Here is a 19,932-nt window from a genome sequence, read left to right on the forward strand (position 1 = left end):
GTGACCATGTGTGCTGTGGTCCTGATGGATGGGTGAGAGAGGTCATGGATGGCAAGGAAGACCCGCTGTCTCCGCGGAATGACTGTTTGGGGCTGGCCGCTGGAGACATCGCAGTGGTTGCTGTCTGGTGGGGGAACATCCTCAAAACGGAGGCCAGTGATGGCTGTGCGGAAAGCCTGGGTCTCTGCATTGTCTTCTTGTGCCCTTGCAAGTTTGGAATAGTCTAGTTCTGGCTGTAAGGACTGAATAGTCGGCCTTGAGATGGTGTCTGCGATGACATCATCCTTGCCAGAGAGGTGTTGAATGTTGGTAGTGAATTCCAAGACTTATGCCAAGTGGCGTTGCTGTCTTGCTGACCAGGGGCCAGAAACTTTTGGGTTTGTGGTCAGTGAAAATTGAAAGGTCTGTCTTCAAGGAAGTAGCGGAAATGCCTGACCCTAAGGTAGAGGGGTAGGAGTTCCCGGTCAAAAGCACTGTATTTTAACTTGGGGCGTGGGGGGGAGAGAGTGCAAATGCCAGCTGAAGAAAGCCAGTGACCTCCAATGACCGTCGACCAGCTGTTCGAGTACGCCCCCTACTGTTGTGTCTGATGCGTTGACTGTCAAGGAGATGGGGACGTCCGTCCTGAGGTGGACCAGCAATGTAGCATGGGCTAGGGCTTCTTTTGTCCTTTCAAAAGCCGTGGCTGCCTCCTCGCTCCAGGCCAAGTTTTCTGTTTGGAAGTCATCATGGCAAAGAGAGGATGCATGATCCGTGTTGTGGTGGGTATAAAGCACTTGTAAAAATTGACCATGCTGACAAATTCCTGAAGGTCCCTGACCATGTTGGGTCTTGTGAATTGCTGAATGGCCTCCACCTTCTCCAGCAAAGTTGTTGCTCTGTCCCTGGTTATCCTGTGGTCAAGGAAATCGATCATCTCCAAGCCGAACTAGAACTTTGCTGGGTTGATTGTGAGGCCAAATTCAGCTAGGTAGGAGTAGAGTTTGCATAGGTGGGTAGCGTGAACCTGGTGGTTGAGGAATATGTCATCCAGGTAGATGAAAACCAAGTCCAGGTCCCTGCCCACTGCATCCATTAGGTGCTGGAATGTTTGTGCTGCGTTTTTAAGTCCGAAAGACATGCACAAGAACTCAGAGTCCGAAGGGCATGATGATGGCAGTCTTCCCAATGTCGTCTGGTTAGACGGGGATTTGGTGGTAGCCTCACACCAAATCGACCTTGGAGAAAATAGTTGCGCCATGCAGGTTGGCTGTGAAGTCCTGTATATGTAGTACTGGGTAGCGGTCTGGGGTAGTTGAATCATTGAAGCGCCTGTAGTCTCCACAAGGTCGCCAACCGCCTGTGGCCTTGGCTATCATGCGCAGAGGGGAAGCCCATGGCCTGTTGGACCTACGGACAATACCCAACTCTTCCATCCATTTGAATTCCTCCTTGGCTAGTTGCAGCTTATCTGGGGAGTGGGGGGTGTAATCGTCTGGTTTTCGCGTGAATGGGTGGGCCCTGTGTCAGAATGTGATGCTGCAAACCATATTTTGGCATGGTGGACATGAAGTGGAAACCAAGGATAGATGGAAATTTGGCCAAGATGCAGCTGTTCCTGTCAGTGGGGGTGGTACCTCTCTGGTCCCGAACATTGGTTGCTGTGAGCCGGAACGTCTGGGCGTACACCAGGCATTTAGCTTTGAGGTCCATGAGCATGCTGTGAGCTCGGAGGAAATCTGTGCTGAGGAGTGGATTCTCCACCATGGCCAGTGTGAAATCTCAGTGGAAAGTCTCGTCACCAAGACATGCGTATCAGTACATGCTGCGTGCCAAAGGTCTTATTGGAGGTATTTGTTAGCCGCCCGCAGGGTCGGCCCTCGTGGGTGTGTTCGGGTCTCTAAAGATGTTTGCAGAATGATGCTGAGCTTAGCTCCTGTGTTGAAGAGGAACTGCCAGCCAATGTTTTTGTCCATGACATGCAGAAGGCTGTTTGTGCGGCCAGCCGCCGTAGCCATTAGCAGCGGCTGGCCTGGGTGTTTCCTGGAAATGCGTAGGGCTGTTTGCAATTACAAGCTTCTTTCTCCTCCCCCCCCCCCCCCCCCCCCCCCCCCTGCAGCCAGGTGATAGAAAAACCACCGTGCTTCTGGTGCCTCTGTTGGCCTGTGAGGTCCTGGCTGATCCCTGCTTCTTTGGATTTTGGGCTGCTGTCCGTCTGGGGACGTGTCAGCTGATACATGGTGGATTTGTTCTCTTGGTGCGCCAGAGAATGTCTGACCTCGCTGCAACTTTGTTGGGGGGAGGGGTTTGCTGAAATCCGCATCTGCGAGCAGCAGCAAGATGTCATCGGGCATCTGCTCTAAAAAACATCTGCTCTCAAACATGAGGCAGGGCTTGTGGCCCTCTGCTAGCATGAGCATTTCATCCATAAGGGCGGGTGGTATCTGCCCCCTAAGGCATCCAGGTGCCTCACTGCTCTCTGGCATCTAGAAAGCCTGTACATGCTGATGAGAAGCACCTTCAAAGCAGAGTATTTACCTTCCAACTGTGGGTTCTCTATGAGGTCATCCACTCTGGCTGTGGTTTCTTGGTCCAGGGAGCTGACGACATGGTTGTACTTGATGGAGTCCCAGGTAATCTGCTTTATCTGGAACTGTGCTTCTGCCCGTCCAAACCAAGTGTGTGGGCGAAGCGTCTAGAAAGTCAGGAGTTTGAAGGCGCCTGCACTGATTTCTGCAGCATCCATGCTCTCTGGACCTATTGCGGTCACCAATGTAGCAGCAGCTAAATGGGAGTTGAAAGAACGAGACCAGTACTTGGTGGACTCGTCTGCACTCCAGTTGATTATTGAAACTTCCCGCGTTACGCCTTATAAGGTCTTGGGTAAGTCCCGCCCTTGCACCGGAAACCACATCATCACATTGCCCTGCGCGCATGCGGACCCGGCCGGCGGAAAAGATGACCCCAGTGGCGCCATCTTGACGCGGCTGCTCCGCTGCCGTGACTGTAACACATGGAGCTGGTTTGCCTGCTGTCAGAGATGTCCACTGCCACAATCTACAATAGAAGTAGCCAGAGAAAAATTATTATAACTAAAACATTTCCGAAATTGAGCCCATATTCTCAATCTTATTCTCATTATCAGATGATGTGTCAATTTATAAAATGGAAAAAGTAAAAGATAAACTAAAATTGCCACATAGATGATTTCTTAGAAAAATTCAGTTCCATTTCTGCCCGGGAAGGGTGACTTGATAGAAATTTTCTCATGCATCAATTTCGATATAAGAGTATTGTGGGAAAAGCAGACTAATTTAGAGCGTGGATGAGCTTGGTTGCAGGAGGAGCAGGACTTGCAGCTCAGAGTTCTGGCTTTCATTGTTTATGATTTGATAGAGCAGGGAGAGGAGTGGGATTGCTCATCAGGAAAAATAACACAGCTTTGCTCAGGCAGGACAGACCTGAGGGCTCGTGTACTGAGGCTATAGGTGTGGAACTGAGGAACAGGAAACACTAATGTAGTTGGATTATAGACCACCTAACAGTGAGAATTGGAGGAGCAAATCTGTAGAGAGATAGCAGACAGCTGCAGGAAACATAAAGTTATGATAGAAGGAGATTTTAACTTTCCACATGTTGACTGGAACTCCCATACCGTAAAAGGGCTGGATGGCTTGGAGTTTGTCAAATGTGTTCAGGAAAGTTTTTTAAATCAATATATAGAGGTACCAACGAGAGAGGATGCAATACTGGATCTCCTATTAGGAAACCAAGCAGGTGACAGATTTATGCAAGGGCGAATATTTTGGGTCCAGTGATCTTAATGCCATTAGTTTCAAGTTAATTATGGAGATGGATAGGTCTGGGCCTCTGGTTGAGATTCTAAAGTGGAGAAAGGCCAGTTTTGAGGAAATGAGAAATGATCTAGAAAGATTGGATTGGGATAAGGATGTGCAAAGTAAGTAGAAGGCTTTCAAAGGTGAAATATTGAGAGTATATTCCTGTCAGGATTAGTTAACAGGCATTGGGTACCTTGGTTTTCAAGGGAAATTGGGGATCTGGCTTGGAAGAAGAGGGAGGTGTATAATAGGCCTAGGCAACCCTATTCAAATTAGGTACTTTCTAAAAAATGCAAGAAAAACCTCAAAGGAATCAGGAAGACTAAAAAAATACATGAGGTTGCTTTGGCAAACAATGTGAAGGAAAATATTCAGGGTTTCTACAAGTATATTAGAGTAAAAGGATAGTAAGGGACAAAATTTGTTCCCTTGAAAATCTGTGTGGTCAGCTTTGTATGGAACCAGAGAGATGGGGAGATCTTAAATAAGTTTTTTGAATCGGCATTTACTCAGAAAACTGGCACAGAGTCCAGGGAAGTAAGGAAAACAACCAATGAGGTCATGGACTCTGTACAAATAAAAGAGGAGGAGGTACTTATTGTCTTAATGCAAATAAGGGTGGATAAATCCCAGGACCTTTCAAGATATTCCCTCGGACCTTAAGGGAGGCTAATATAGAAATTGCAAGGGCTCTGACAGAAATATTTAAAATGTCCTTAGCCATGGGTGTGGTGCCAGAAGATTGGAGGGTAGTTCATGTTGTTCCATTGTTTAAAAAAGGCTCCAAAAGCTGGGAAATTATAGGCTGGTGAACCTGTCGTTAGTAGTAGGTAAATGATTGGAAGGTGTTCTAAAAGATTGGATATTCAAGTATTTGGATAATCAGGGACTGGTTATGGATTTGTGTGTGGTATGTTGTGTTTAACCAATCTTGTAGAATTTTTAAAGAAGGTTACAAGGAAAGTTGAAGGGAAGGTTGTGGATGTTGTCTGCATGGACTTTAGAAAGGCTTTTGACAAAGTCTCAGATGAGAGGTTAGTCAAAAAGGTTCAGACATGGTGTGGTTGTAAACTGGATTCGACATTGGTGAGATGGGAGAAGCCAGAGAGTGGATGATTGTTTCTCAGACTGGAGGCCTGTAACTTGTGGTGTGCCTCAGAGATTGGTGCTGGAACCAATGTTGTTTGTCAACTAAATCAATGATCTGGATGATAATGTAGTAAATTGGATCAGTGGGGAAGGTTTTCATAACTTGCAGAGGGATCTGGAGCAGGTGGAAAAATGAGCTGAAAAATGGCAGATGGAATTTAAAGTGGAAAAATGTGAGGTGTTGTATTTTGGAAGGACAAACCAAGAAGGGACATGCATGGTAAATGGCAGGGCACTGAGGAGTGCGGTGGAACAGAGAGATCTAGGAATACAGTTATGTAATTCCCTGAAATTGAGATAGATTTGTAAAGAGAGCTTTTGACATATTGGCTTTCATAAATCAAAATATTGAGTATAGGATTTGGGATGCTATGTAAAGTTGTACAAGACACTGGTGAGGCCAAATTTGGAGTATTGTGTACAGTTTTGGTCACCTAACTACAGGAAAGATATCAGTAAGATTGAAAAAGTGCAAAAAAAATTGACAAGTATGTTGCCCAGACTTCAGGAACTGAGTTACAGGGAAAGGTTAAACAGGTAAGGACTCTATTCCCTGGAGCAAACAAGAATGGGGATATATTTGATGCGGGTATTTAAAATTGAGGCATGGATGAGTAAATGTAGGTTGGCTTTTCCACTGAGGTTAGGTGAGATGCAAACCCATGGACATGGGTTAAGGGTGAAAGAGGAAAGATTGAAGGGGAACATGAGGGAAATTCCTTTATTCAGAGAGCAGTGGGAGTGTGGAACTTGCTGTCAGCTGATGTAGTAAATGCGAGCTTAATTTTAAAATTTAAGAAGAATTTGGATTGGAGGATTATAGAAGGCTATGGGCTGGGTGGATGTCAGTGGGACTAGGCAGGATAACAATTTAGCATAGACAAGGGGCAAAAGGCCTGCTTCTGAGCTGTAATGTTCTATGATTCTATAATAACATGCTGTCATTAACAGTCTATATGGTCCAATGTGTTCCTTCACCCTCCACAAGACCAGAGTAAGTGGGCAAAGTCAAATGGTCAATCAACTAGTTGGTGAAAGGGAAAGACAATAGTTATTATTTATATTGGAAGGAGCAGAAAGTGTTTGGAGGAATCCATAGTCATCCATAACCTTTTTTAAAAATCCACAACTATTAGAAAGAGAAAAATTTAAAATGCTAACGTTGAAGCATTATCCATCCCAAGCTTGAGATGATGCTGAATGACTGCTGTGAATGAATTCTTCTTGGAAGGGGTGTTGGACTATTGGCACCACTTTGTATGCTGTAACGAGTAAACAAAAGTGAACGCATTTTGTGTATTTTTGTGCATTACAATAAAAGAATTCTGCATTCCTCTGCAGCTGCCCAGACTCTTGTGTGATCCATTGGCAACCAGAGCTGCAGATCCAAACCTCTGATACAATCAGGAAGCCTTCAGCATCCAAGGCTCTTCAGGAGCCTTTCGTATCCCCAATGTCTCCCCTAAACTCTCCTTCCTTTGTACCAATGTTCTCTGGTGTTTGCTACTGCTGCCCTGGGAAGAACGTGCTGACTGTCTATCTTACCGATGCCTCTCGTAATCTTGTAGACCTTTATTAAGTCACCTCTCATTCTTTGCTCCAAAGAGAAAAGGCCTAGCTCTGCTAACCTGTGAATTATTGACCAGTGAGTCTTGCATCAGTGGTGGGCAAACTGTTGGAGAGGTTTCTTAAGGACAGGAATTGTGAGCATTTAGAGAAGTGCATTCGTTTGGGAGAATTACAGGCTCTCTGAGAGGCATGGAACATTTGTATCTGGAACATACTGCCAGATTCAAGCATTATGTTTAAGAGACATTTAGACGGTTCTGAATGCAGGCAAATGGGATTGAAGTTATCAATGGTCAAACAGGTTGGCTTAGATATGGCAGACCAAAGGGTCTGTTTTCTGCTATATGTATTTGCTATTACAAGGGCAAAGAGTCTGGAAAAACAACCAACTGAAAAACCTCACAAAGATAAGCGTATACAGAGCCGTTGTCATACCCACACTCCTGTTCGGCTCCGAATCATGGGTCCTCTACCGGCACCACCTACGGCTCCTAGAACGCTTCCACCAGCGTTGTCTCCGCTCCATCCTCAACATCCATTGGAGCGCTTTCATCCCCAACGTCGAAGTACTCGAGATGGCAGAGGTCGACAGCATCGAGTCCACGCTGCTGAAGATCCAGCTGCGCTGGGTGGGTCACATCTCCAGAATGGAGGACCATCGCCTTCCCAAGATCGTGTTATATGGCGAGCTCTCCACTGGCCACCGTGACAGAGGTGCACCAAAGAAAAGGTACAAGGACTGCCTAAAGAAATCTCTTGGTGCCTGCCACATTGACCACCGCCAGTGGGCTGATAACGCCTCAAACCGTGCATCTTGGCGCCTCACAGTTTGGCGGGCAACAACCTCCTTTGAAGAAGACCGCAGAGCCCACCTCACTGACAAAAGGCAAAGGAGGAAAAACCCAACACCCAACCCCAACCAACCAATTTTCCCCTGCAACCGCTGCAACCGTGTCTGCCTGTCCCGCATCGGACTTGTCAGCCACAAACGAGCCTGCAGCTGACGTGGACTTTTTACCCCCTCCATAAATCTTCGTCCGCGAAGCCAAGCCAAAGAGATTTGCTATTACAAGGGCCACCTCCTGCAATACATTGAGGTTTTGATCATCATATCATGAAGATTTGGTGGCCTTCACCTCCATTAATTTCCATAGGACTATTATTTTCTGTTTACTGATCATTCAATTTCTCCTTTCTGGATTCTTGGATCCTGCTGTAACAGCGTGGTCCCCGGAGAGCGGAGACACAACACTTCTCTGTAGGGTTCAATGGTCCGGTCCTAATGCTGACACCTCTATATAGGCTTTAAACAACCTGTTCAAGGAGCTGATGATGTTTTATTTTAACCATGGGGTCTGGACTGAAGATGGTGGTGTCTGTGCTGGCAGTGGCCACGAAAGGTTGCAGACTCTGGGGAAGCAGAAAAGCACTCAGGACACCAGAAAGGGGAAGCAGAGGAGACGAGCATGGCAGTGGACCAGCAAGGGGATCAGCGGCTAAAGGACCCATACAGGTTGTGGGTGACTTGCAGACGGCCAATGCGCATGGGCTGCCAGCTGCTGGAGACTGACTTAAGTGAACTGAGTATTAGAACCGGGATTTGACGGGGTGCTGAGGGCAAGAAGGGCTCCAAAAGGGCCTTGGGTGCTGAAGGATCCACAGCTCTGGTTGCTGACAATTGAAACAGGAATCTGAGCTGCTAAGAAGGAACTCTCTTTTGTTTTCTTTTCACTTACTATAAGGGGCATTGGGCAACACTAATGGCAACTCTTTGCCTTACGGCAGGCAGAAGGCAATTTTGTGTAATATTGCGTGTTTGGTACTATTACATGACAGTAAAGGAATCTTGGATTATGTGGGAGGTTATTTGTCCTCTGTTGTGAAGATAAAAGCAGCATTTGTTAGAGAGAAGTTACTTTATAGGTAAGTCAAATAAGTGGGGTTACCTAAAATTAGAAAAGTTGATATTCATGCTGTTGGGTTGAAGGCTGTATAGGAGAAATATGATGTTTTGTTCCTCAAGTTTACATGGGATTTCAAGCTTAGAGCACAGGCAGTCCAAGTGTTCAGCAAAGCAGTCACCAATCTATGAATGTTGAGAAATGCAGTCCACCAAATGTAGGTTTTGCACCTTTCGGCATTTGAGATTAGGACAACACAAGTTCACCCAAAGGAAGGCACAGTGCAACTTTAAAGACAGGATGGATTCTTAGCTGTTCTCTAAATAACGTGCAACTTTTATTTGCGGCTGGGTGGGGGGGGGGGGTCATGTTAAGGGCATCGAAAGAATTGCTCTTGCATCCTATTGCGTTCAAAAGATTAAAGTTTGTGACAGAAAGCAGTCTTCTGGGCCGTTATGTCTCTCAGCGAACACTACCCTCTATTCCTGAGCATCGCTCTCCCCGACACGACTCCCCCGAGCATCACTCTCCCCGACACGGCTCCCCCCGAGCATCACTCTCCCCGACACGGCTCCCCCGAGCATCATCTCCCCCGATAAAAGCAGCAAATGTTCCTTTGTTTCCTTCAGATGATAGGCTTTGGTTACAGTCTGCATCTGATTGTTGCCAACTCATTTCTCTCCACAGTTGTGAATGGTTGCAACTTACACTAGCCCTTAATTTGTTACCCTTAAAGTGACAGTCACACTAAAATGAAATGCCTCGTAATATAAGAAAGGGTTCAGTCAATTATTGACGTTTAACAACTATCCTAATTTGTCTTCAACCCATTCAGGAGCTGCTATCATTGGCAAAGAGAAAACGAAGTGAACCAGAACAGCAAGAACAACAGATGAGCAAGCCGTCAGCATCATCAGATTCAGAAACCTCGGACAGTGGTGATGAGGTCAGCTATTATTTTAAATTATAGCTCCTTTAATTTACTAGAATATAGTAAACAATTTGGCGTGAATATTTTCTAAGATGGTATATTTGGAATATAGCAAATATTGTGTTTATCAGACTATTTGGTGGAGGACTAATTACAATGGTATGAGGTAGGAACTGGGGAGTATTTAATTGGGAACAGCTGATCTCACGGAAATGCACAATAGAAATGTGGAGGTTACTTGGGAACCTCTTGCCTGGGATTCTGGATAAGTTTGTACCACTAGTACAGATTGTAATGGAACCATTGTTGACAAAAGAGGTGGAACATTTAGTCAAGTAGGGAAAAGAAGCATTCTGAAAATTTTGGAAGCAAAAATTGAGCAGTGTTCTTGAAAATTTTAAGGAGGCCAAGAAGGAACTTGGGAGATCTAGAAGGGGACATGAGCAGGCCTTAACAAGGAGGATTAAGTAAAACCCCAAGATGTTCTGTGTGTATATGAAGAATAAGGGGATGACTGGAGTGAGGTAGGGCTGCTCAGGGAGAAATGGTGCCTGGAGGGAGAGGTGGTCCTTAATGAAGACTATGCTTTAGTGCTCACCAAGGAGAGGGACCTTAACAAATGTAAGGTCGTCGTAGAACAGGCTAATGTACTGGAGTATGTCAAGGTTAAGAAAGAGGTAGTGTTGGCACTTCTGTTTAATATAGGAGAGATAAGTTCTAATCCAGGTTATGATGGGAAGTGAGAGAAGAGAATGAGGGGGTTTGAATGATGATCCTTGCATCCTTCCTGGCCACGGGTTGTACCAGAACATCGGAAGATGGCAAATGTAATTCTCTTATTCAAGAAAGGTAAAATGAATAATTCTGGGAAATGAAGACTAGCGATTGAGACGATTCTTAGGGATACGTGCGTTCGGTGAAGTGAAGGCTTCTCTGGGATAGCCAGCATGGCTTTGTGAGGGGCAGGTTATGTCTCACAAGCCTAATTGAGCTTTTTTGAGGAGGTGACAAAACAGATTGAATGTAGAAGAGTGAATGTAATGTATGTGAGTTTTAGTAAGGTGGTCCCTATGGTAGGCTCATCCAGAAAGTTGAGGTATGGGATCCATGAAAATTTGGCTTCATGGTCTTGGAATTAGCTGGCCCACAGAAAGGAGAATGTAGTAGTAGATGGAGTATATTTTGCCTGGAGGTCAGTGACAAATCCTGACAGGGATCTGTTTTAGGACCTGTGCTTTGTGATATTTATAAATGACTTGGATATTTATTAGGAAGTGGAAGGGTAAGTTACTAAGTTAGATTAGATTTATTGTCAGAATACATATATGACATCACATTCAACCGTGAGTTTCTTTTTCCTGCAGGTGAGGCAGAATTGCCACTTAAATCCCTTACTAATCACAGAGCACCGATAGCATAGGGATTACTTAAAGTGGTATGTGATTGGAAAGAAAAAGGTTGACAACCACTGCTGTGGGGTGGGTTTTGCCTGTGATGTCCTGGGCTATGTTCACTACCTTTTAGAGGGCTTTGCGCTCAGGAGTGTTGGTGGCCCCATACCAGACCGTGATGCAGCCACTCAGCACTCCACACATCTGTAGAAAGTTGCCAGGGTTTCTTTTGTCGTACGCAACCTCCTGAGGACACAGAGGCACTGATGTGAAGTCTGCAGATGACATGAAGGTGCGAAGGGTTGTGGATAGTGCAGAATGTTCTCACAGATTACAAAGGTGTAGAGACAGGATGCAGAGTTTGGTGAAGTGGCAGATGGAGTTCAATCCAGAAAAGCATGAAATTATTCATTTTGTAAGATTAAACATGAAGTCTGAGTACATGGATATGGCGGGATTTTTAGCAGTGTGAAACAACAGGAATTTTGGGGTCCAAGTTTATATATCCCTCAAGATTGATGTGCAGTTTGATAGGGTTGTTAAGATGGTGTGTTGACGTTCATTAGTCAGGGGATTGAGAGAGTCATGAGGTAATGTTGCACCTCTATAAAACTTTGGTTAGACCACACTTAGAGTATTATGTTCTGTTCTTGTTGTCTCTTTGTAAGAAGGATGTGGAAGCTTTAGAGAGGATGTAGAGGAGATTCTTCTTAAAATTTAGATATGTAGCAAGGTACAGTAACAGGTCCTTCTGGTCTAAAAGCCTATGCCACTCAATTACACCCAACTGACCTTCAGGCCCTGTATGTTTTGAAATGTGGTGTAAACCCATGCAGACATGGGAGAACGTTCAAACTTTTGCAGACAGTGCCGGATTTGCTGGTGCTGTTACAAGCGGTGCACTCACCGCTATGCTAAGCATGCTAAGTTGAAAGAAAGATTGTGCAACCTGGGGCTTTTCTCTTTGGAGTGATAGAGACTGAGTGGCAACTTAATAAAGGTGGGTAAAGTTTATGAGAGTGGACAGCCAGTATATGGGTTTTCCAAATGATGATCTCTTCTTCCAGGTCACCACATAGCTCCTCTTGTTTCCCTTATTTCGGGAGAAACACTCTAGCCAGCTATTTGAGATATTTGCTCTTGTAAGGTCTACACGGGTTTTCAACAGGCTGAACTCAGAATTCGTAACCCATCTACAAATGGGGATTTCAACAAGCCTGCCAGCTTGCCATGTTGCAGCCTCCAAAAGCTACTGTAGAACTGACCTCTCTCTAAATGAGCAATCTTGTTTGTTTTTTTTTCTCTTTCTGCTTGTAAAAACCAGAACACCTTCCCAAGAGTCCAAAACCCAATCTTTGAAAGATCTTATCAGCACTTTGAGCCTGGACTGTATCATTTGCACCTGCTTTTGAAATTTCTTTCCAAATCAGTTTCATTGTCTTTGCAAAATCACTGGTGCTTGAATGTCTAGCTTTAGTCAAAGCTCTTGCATTTTAAATGAGCTATGTGTTGTTACTCTGTTTGTGAAGTGACCTACACTGAACCCCCACAATCTATCTCTTTTAAAGACATTAAAAAATATAAAATATAATATAACCTGTAACAGTGGTATTAAGCCTATTTTATTGCGTGACAGTAAAGGAATCTTAATGATTTGGATGAAAATATAAGTGGCATGGTTAATATGTTTGTGGACCTCCCCAAAATTGGTGGGGTAATGGACAGTGAAAAAAGATTATCTAAGCTTCTAACTGGATTTGGACAAACTGGGAAGTGGATGAAGGAATTTATCTTGGATAAGTGCAAAGTGATGCATTTGAGATTTAAAACCGGACAGGGCATACATGTTGATTGCCAGTGCCCTGGGGAGTGTTAATGAGCAGAGAGACAGATGAGCATAAGTCCATAGTTCATGGAAAGTGGCAATTCAGACAGACTGGATGGTGAAGAAGGTGCATAATGTGGTGACTTTCAATGGCCATCTCCCATTCCAGCTGCTCATAACTAACCCTAGGTTTCTCTGAAAATAGTCACAAATGCTGGAACTGTGAAATAAAATAGAAAATGCTGAAATCATCTGTGGAAATAGAATCTGAGATAACATTTCAGGTTGAAAACCTTTTATCAGATGGATGACTAGCAGCAATTACCAATTCTGATATTGAGTCCAGAAGTCTATGCCCAGCCAGAAGATTTTCAACCTTGGTTTGGCCTTCTAACAGTTCAAGAGACCACAGAGAGCTGAAGGAAGAATGGGAAATTAAAATTGCAGGGAACAAGAAGCTTGCACACTGAATGCTCCAGAAAGCAATCACCCAATTTGCATTTAGTTTCTCCAGTGTAAAGGAAACCACATTTATCTTCTATCTGTTCGCTTAGAGAAGGATATAAGGATCCATTATACAACACCACCCAGAAGGTATATCTCTTGTTCAAATCTGTTCTTGCAGAATGGGTTATAGCAGCTTCCTGTAATATGTTAACTGTGATGCTAAGTGCCTTATGAGACACTGTGTTAAAAAAATCCCATTATTAGCATTTATTTTCATCAGGAGTGAAGAGGGATAGTGCAGATTATCAGAATTAATTTTTTTAACCATAGAAGCAATATCAAAAGCAAGAGGAATTGGGTGAAGGATTTTAAAGAAGATCTGGGGGCTGTTTATTTTTAGTGATTGATATCTGGAACACCCTGCAGAGGTATAGATTCAGATACTATCATTGTTGAGCAGATGTTTAGCCACATAAGTAGATTAGTCTTTTGAAGTATACAGACTTGATGCAGTCAAATGGGATTAGATTAGACAGATAAAACAGTTGGCATGGGCCTGTTTCCGTGCTGAAGGACTCTGTGTTCCTGAAGCACATTGGTAGTGTGGAAGTGTTTAAATCTCTAGAGTCTGACAAAGAATATCCTAAGATGTGAGAAAAAATTGAGGAATTTCTGTGGCTGTGGTAGAGATTTTTGTATCTATCCAGGGAACCATTGGTTGGTGAGAAAGTTACTGGAAGAGTTTCTGAGGGATATTTGGAAAGATGAGGACTGGTTAAGGATAGCATAGGTCACACCCCAGGTTTCTAAAAGAGGTAGTTGAGATGGTGATGGCTTTGGTTGTGATCTTGCAAGAATCTCTGGATCCTGTAATAGTTCTGGAGGACTGGAAAGTTACATATGTCACTCTACTCTTTAAGAAGAGATGGAGACAAAAGACGGAATTACAGGCCAGTTAGCCTGGCGTTGTGGTTAGAAAGATGTTAGAGTATATTATTAATCATGAGGTTTTGGGTCATTTGGTGGCGCTTGGTTAAATAGGCAGATGTCAGCATGGTTTTTTTCTAGTCTAGGGTGAATCTTGCCTGATAGACTCTACTCACTTCACACCTTCGATTGTGTGACACAGATGACAATAACTATACCCCAGTAATGGGTTGTATTAAAAAGGGATGATGAGCTAGCATACAGAAGGGAGAATAAAAGTTTAGCTGAATTGTGTACTAACAACCTGCACTCAATATCACCAAAACCAAGAAACTTATTGTGAGGGTTTAGAAGGAAAAACCAGAGGTGTACGATCCTGTAATCTTTGGGGGATCAGATGTGGTGAGGGTGAGCAAATTTAAATTCTTGGGAGTCACTATCTTAGAGGATCTTTCTTGGACCTACCATACTAATGTCATCGCGAAGAAAGCATATCAGCACCTCTACGATCTCTGACGTTTGCAGAGGTACCATACGACTTTGGAAGCTGTGGCAAACTTCGACATATATGCAGTGGAAAGTGTGCTGACTGGCTACATAACTGGAGGCACCAATACCTCCAAGTGGAAAGCCCTTCAAAGGTAGTGGACATAACCCAGTACATCACAGGCAAAACTCTCCTCACCATTAGGAAAACCTACATGGAAAGCTGCCATTGGCGAGCAGCAGCAATCATCAAAGACCCACACCACCCAGCACATGCTCTGTTCTCGCTGCTGCCATCAGGAAAGAGGACTAGGTGCCACAAGACTCGCGCCATTAGGTGCAGGAACTGCAGAGGGGTATAATAAAGCTTATATAAATTCTGTAAATTATTATGACTTTATTCCTAAGTATTTAATTCCACCTTTCATCCATTGAAATCTACTACTTTTTTGGTATCTTTCATAACCAAAGTTCTGCAATGGCATTGTTTCACTTTTATCCATATTTATTTTATATCCTGATATTCTTCCATATTTTTCTGACATTGTATCAATGATTCAGCCAGGTCCGGCATGATAATAGCACATTATCAGCAAATAACCTAATTTTGTTTTTCTTTTTCAACTTTAAAGTCCTTAATATCCGGATCTCCTCTTATAATTTATGCCAGAGGCTCAATAGTTAGGATGAATAATGCTGGAGATAAGGGACACCCCTGTCTACTTGATCTACTCAAGGGAAAAATAGATGACCTTTGGTTATTATTATTTATAATTTTAGCTTGTGGCTTATGATAGAGAGCTTTTATCCAATTTATAAATTTTCTACCTACACCAAATTTTTCCAATATTTTAATTAAGAAAGACCATTCTAATCAATTGAATGCTTTCTTTGAATCTAGAGAAATGGTAATATTTAGATTTTGCTATTAGGCTATTTGAAGAATCTCTTCCTTTTACAAATCCCACCTGATCTGGATGTATTAATTTTGAAAAATACCCACCCTGTCTGTTGGTTAGTGCCTTTGCTAGAATTTTACAGACTTCATTCAGAAGTGATATTGGTCTGTACGCTGAGGTTTTTAATGGATCTCTACCTTTCTTCAGTGGCATTGTGATTATAGCAGTTGAAAAAAGTTTCTGGGAGGGTTTGGGTCTCCAATATCTGGTCTAACACGTCCATCAAAAGAGGCATCAACAGATCTTTAAATTGTTTATAGAACTCGAGGGTTTATTAGCTTGCAAAGTACAGAGCATTATCTATTTCTTTTATAAAAGGAGCATCTAAATCATCTTTTTCTCTCTCCTAGTTCTTCTTCCGTCTCATTTTCATCCACTAATTCTGATTTGTACAGTTCCATATAGTATTGTCTAAATGTATTATTTCTTTCTTTTTGATTATATGTTATAGTATCAGCTTCTGTTTCTATTGCATTTATCATTTTGGATAACTCTGCTTTAACCTGCCAAGATAACACTTCATGCAGCCGTTCTCCTTGTTCATAATATTTTTGTTCAGTTTTTAATATCATTTTTTCCATTTTATATGTTAGTAATTTATTCTATTGTAACTTTTTGTTCTCTAATATTCTATATTTTTATTGTGTTCCTGGTATCTGATATTATTTTTTCAATTTTGTTACATCTAGACCGTCTAAATCTCTTGCATATTCACTCTTATGGTCTTTAGTGTAAGAAATCATTTGTTCCCTCAAATAAGCTTTAAGTGTATCCCATATTAGAAAACTTTTGCAGTGGAAGGAAAATTGTTTTCACAAAATATTTCTATCTCTTAATAAATCACAAAAATCCTTTCTTTTTAATAATGTAGCATTAAGGCACCATCAATAATACTTTCTAGCTTTCCCATTATAATAGTTGTTGTTAATGGCAAGTGGTCTGATAAAAGTCTTGCCAAGTACTCTGTTTTTACCACTCTACTTTGTAACTGGACAAACATTGAAAATAAGTCAATCCTTGAATGTGAATCATGTACCCTTGAGTAGAATGAATAGTCTCTTTCTACAGGGTTAAGCTGCCTCCATATATCAATTAGATTTAAATACTTAATAAATGATATTGTCGAGTTAGTGGGATTATGTTTACCACATTTTCAAAATTATTATGAGGCAGCCCAACTTAAATTTATTAGTTCATTGATGGATTTGGTACGGCCTCCTAGTTGGGCTAAAATTGAGATGGCAAGTATTTCTGAATTTGAAATACATCAAATTTTGTTTAGATGGAATATAAATTTGTTACAACAATATAATGTGCCTATTAAAACATTTAATGAAGTTATGGATAAAGAAAAATAAAGTGATAGGTTCTTGGGGTAAATTATTGGCTTTGACTCCATTGTATAATAATCAACTTATTTCTTTTTCAATACATAATCAAAGTTTATTGCATTGGAGATTTAAAGGTGTGGAAAATTTGGGAGATTGTTTTAAAGAGGGTAAGTTTTTATCTTTTAATCAGATAAGGGAAGATTTTGGTATTGATAAGAATTCTTTATTTCTTTATTATCAAATTTGATATTTGGTAAAATGTATGTTTGGTAGAGATATGATTTTACCTAAAATGACTAAATTTGAGACTTCCCTTATGAAGGTAGCAGAGAAGGGTTATATTTCATATATGTATCAAATATTACAGAATGGGATGGATAAAAAGGGTTGGGATAGATCTAAAATTAAAAGGGAAGCGGATATTGGCTTTACTTTTTCTGAAGAGGATTGGTCAGATATTTGTTATAATAGTGTTACTAGATTGATAAATGCATGTCATGCAATGATTAATTACAATTTTTTTACATCAATTATATTTGACACCTGAAAAATTAAAAAAATATGGTTTTAATGAATCAGATTTGTGTTTTAGATGTGGTGATACGGTTGGAACTTTTTTTCATGCTGTTTGGTCATGTATACATATGTAATCTTTTTGGAAGAAAATTCAAATCGTTTTTAGAATATCTGTATAAGATTAAAATAGTTTTAGATCCAACAGTATTTTTATTGGGTAGTTTGCAACCTTTGAAACGCTTGGAATTAGATAAGTTTCAGCTTGCTTTTGTATATTTAGCTTTATCCGTAGAGAAAAAATGTATTGCTAGTATGTGGAAAGATACAAATATGATTGATATTAATAGATGCTATAATGAGATGAAATATTGTTTAATAATGAGAAAAATTACATGTTTTGCATGATAATTATAATTCTTTAATTAATGTGGTTGTTATACTCGGAATATTTACATTTCAATTTATATTGATTAGATTTTAATTTGTATATTTAACTTTTTTTAAAAATATTCTTTTTTTTTTCTTTTTTTATGGCTCTCCTTGGCTGAAGGGGGGGATCTTTTTTTTTAAATATATGAAAAAATGTTCATGTTTAATTGCTGCATATGTCATTATTTGTTTTTTGAACGAATAAATAAAGTTTAAAAAATAAATAAATGATAGTGTCATTTTTGTGGCTTTTGTTATTATTTGCGCTGATTTGTCCAATATTTGATCCAAACAAAAATTGAAATCTCCAATCAATATATTTTGCCGTCCCCCTGCAGTTTTTAAAAAGATATCCTTCATAAAGACTTTTTCATAATTTAGGACATAAATATTAATAAACGTGTATGATTCTACATAAATTTTTACAATGTGCCATTACAAATCTTCCAGCTTGAGCTGTTAATGTCTCTTCTATTATTGGTATATTTTTATTAATTAAAGTCACTATACCTCTTGCTTTTGATCCAAATAAAGACAATATTACTTGCCCCAGCCATCCTCTTTAATTTTGCATGTTCCAATTTGGTAAGAAGTGTTTGCTGTAAAAAGACTATATACACGTTTAACTTTTTTAGGTATGCCAAGATCCATTTTCTCTTCACCAACCCGTTAATTCCATTAACATTAAAGTTAATACATTTTAATGTTCTGTCCATACTCTTCTTTAAAACAATATTTTGTAACAGTAAAATTTCTGACCTTTTAAATAATATTATCCTTCCCCTTTACGTAAAACACAATGTCCCTGACCCAATGGTGACATATACTGAGAGCCCCAAAAGCTAGTGGAATCTCTCGAGGAAGAAGAACCACTCTCTTTAGTGCCCTTTTTTTTGTTACTACTTTCCAGGTGCCATTCTCCCCCTTAGATTGAAGTCTCCAACCTGCCACCACTTTTCCCAGAGTTTTTTTCCCCTTTACTGAGCTCTCTGTGAACATTTCTGTGCACGTTACTTTTAAACAATAAATGCAGAATGGTTTAACAAAAATATACAACCTTTACTTAGATTCATTTTAAATATTTTCACGATCATCTCCCTCGATAAACTTAAATTTTTTTTACAAAGTTCACAGAAAGTCTTCCACCTCGTTTTTGATCTTGAAAAATTGCCGGTTTCTGCTACTTTGACCCTCAGTGTCATGGGATATATCATTGAGTATTTCATGTTTTAGCATGTAATTGTCTTTTCACATCTTCAAATTATTTTCTATGTTTAATCAAGGTCGGGCTAAAGTCTTGAAAAATTAGTACCTTTTCATGATCAACCTCGGGCGGGCCATTATTCTGCTTAGAGTAATCACATTCTGCTCCCAGAATTATCTCCCGTTGTCAGTAGCTTAAAAGTCTCACCAGAACTGGTCTTGGTCTCTGATCGCCGGCTCTTCTGGGTCTGGGTGTTCAGTGAGCTCTCTCAATAGGCATATTTTCTCCAAATTTGTCTTCTCCCAACATTTATGGGATCCATTTTTGAAAAAAGTTCATCGGGTCTCTTCCCTCGATTCCTTCCTTCACTCCAATGATTCAGACATTTTTCTGTCGACTAAACTACTCCATATGGTCAATTTTGTCTAGTAGTTCTTGTTTATCAGACTCTCATTCTTTGGCTTTTTTTTCCCAAAGCCGTAAGTTTTTCACGTGTTTTTGTAAATTAAATCTCTGCGCAACCCATCCCTCTTTTAGGTCTTCAACAATCTTTTATTTCGGTCATTTTCTCCGTTATCTCTCATCACCTTTTTAACATTTAGGAATCTGTTACTCAAATTCTCCATTTTTTTCAGGATGATGCTCAAATTGGGCTTGGTGGAGGAGGAAGAGGGTGGTATTGGACAGTTGTTTTTTATATTGCAGACCTGTAGCCAATGGTGTGCCCCAGGCATCAGTGGATCTTTATGGTTTGTCTATCGTCCACCAAATAGCATTAGTTTAGTGGCATAGGAAATAAATAGAGAGATAAGTGAGGCATGTAATAATGATATGGCAGTAGTCATGGGGGGACTTCCACATAGATTGGGAAAATCAAGTTGGTCGTGGGAGTCTGGAAGAGGACTTCATACAATGCATCTGTGATAGCTTTCTTGAGCAGCATGTTAAGGAATCCACAAGAGAAAATGCTCTCCTGGATCTAGTGTTGTGCAAGGAGATAGGTAGAGTAAATGATGTAATAGAGACCATCTGGGAAATAGCGATCATAG

General features: G+C 41.1%; 1 protein-coding gene across 3 annotated transcripts in view; it reads left to right on the plus strand.

Moving 5' to 3' along the window:
• The window catches only part of rtf1 (RTF1 homolog, Paf1/RNA polymerase II complex component), a 129,991-nt gene that overhangs the window by 14,945 nt on the left and 95,114 nt on the right, over positions 1-19,932 (plus strand). For all 3 annotated transcript variants that reach the window (XM_069918129.1, XM_069918128.1, XM_069918127.1), the window contains exon 2: positions 9,273-9,383. In XM_069918129.1, the coding sequence (XP_069774230.1) occupies positions 9,330-9,383 (54 nt within the window). In that variant the 5' untranslated portion in view covers positions 9,273-9,329. The remainder of the gene's footprint in view (positions 1-9,272; positions 9,384-19,932) is intronic.

This window comes from Narcine bancroftii, chromosome 2, assembly GCF_036971445.1.
Source record: "Narcine bancroftii isolate sNarBan1 chromosome 2, sNarBan1.hap1, whole genome shotgun sequence".
Taxonomy (NCBI): Eukaryota; Metazoa; Chordata; class Chondrichthyes; order Torpediniformes; family Narcinidae; genus Narcine; species Narcine bancroftii.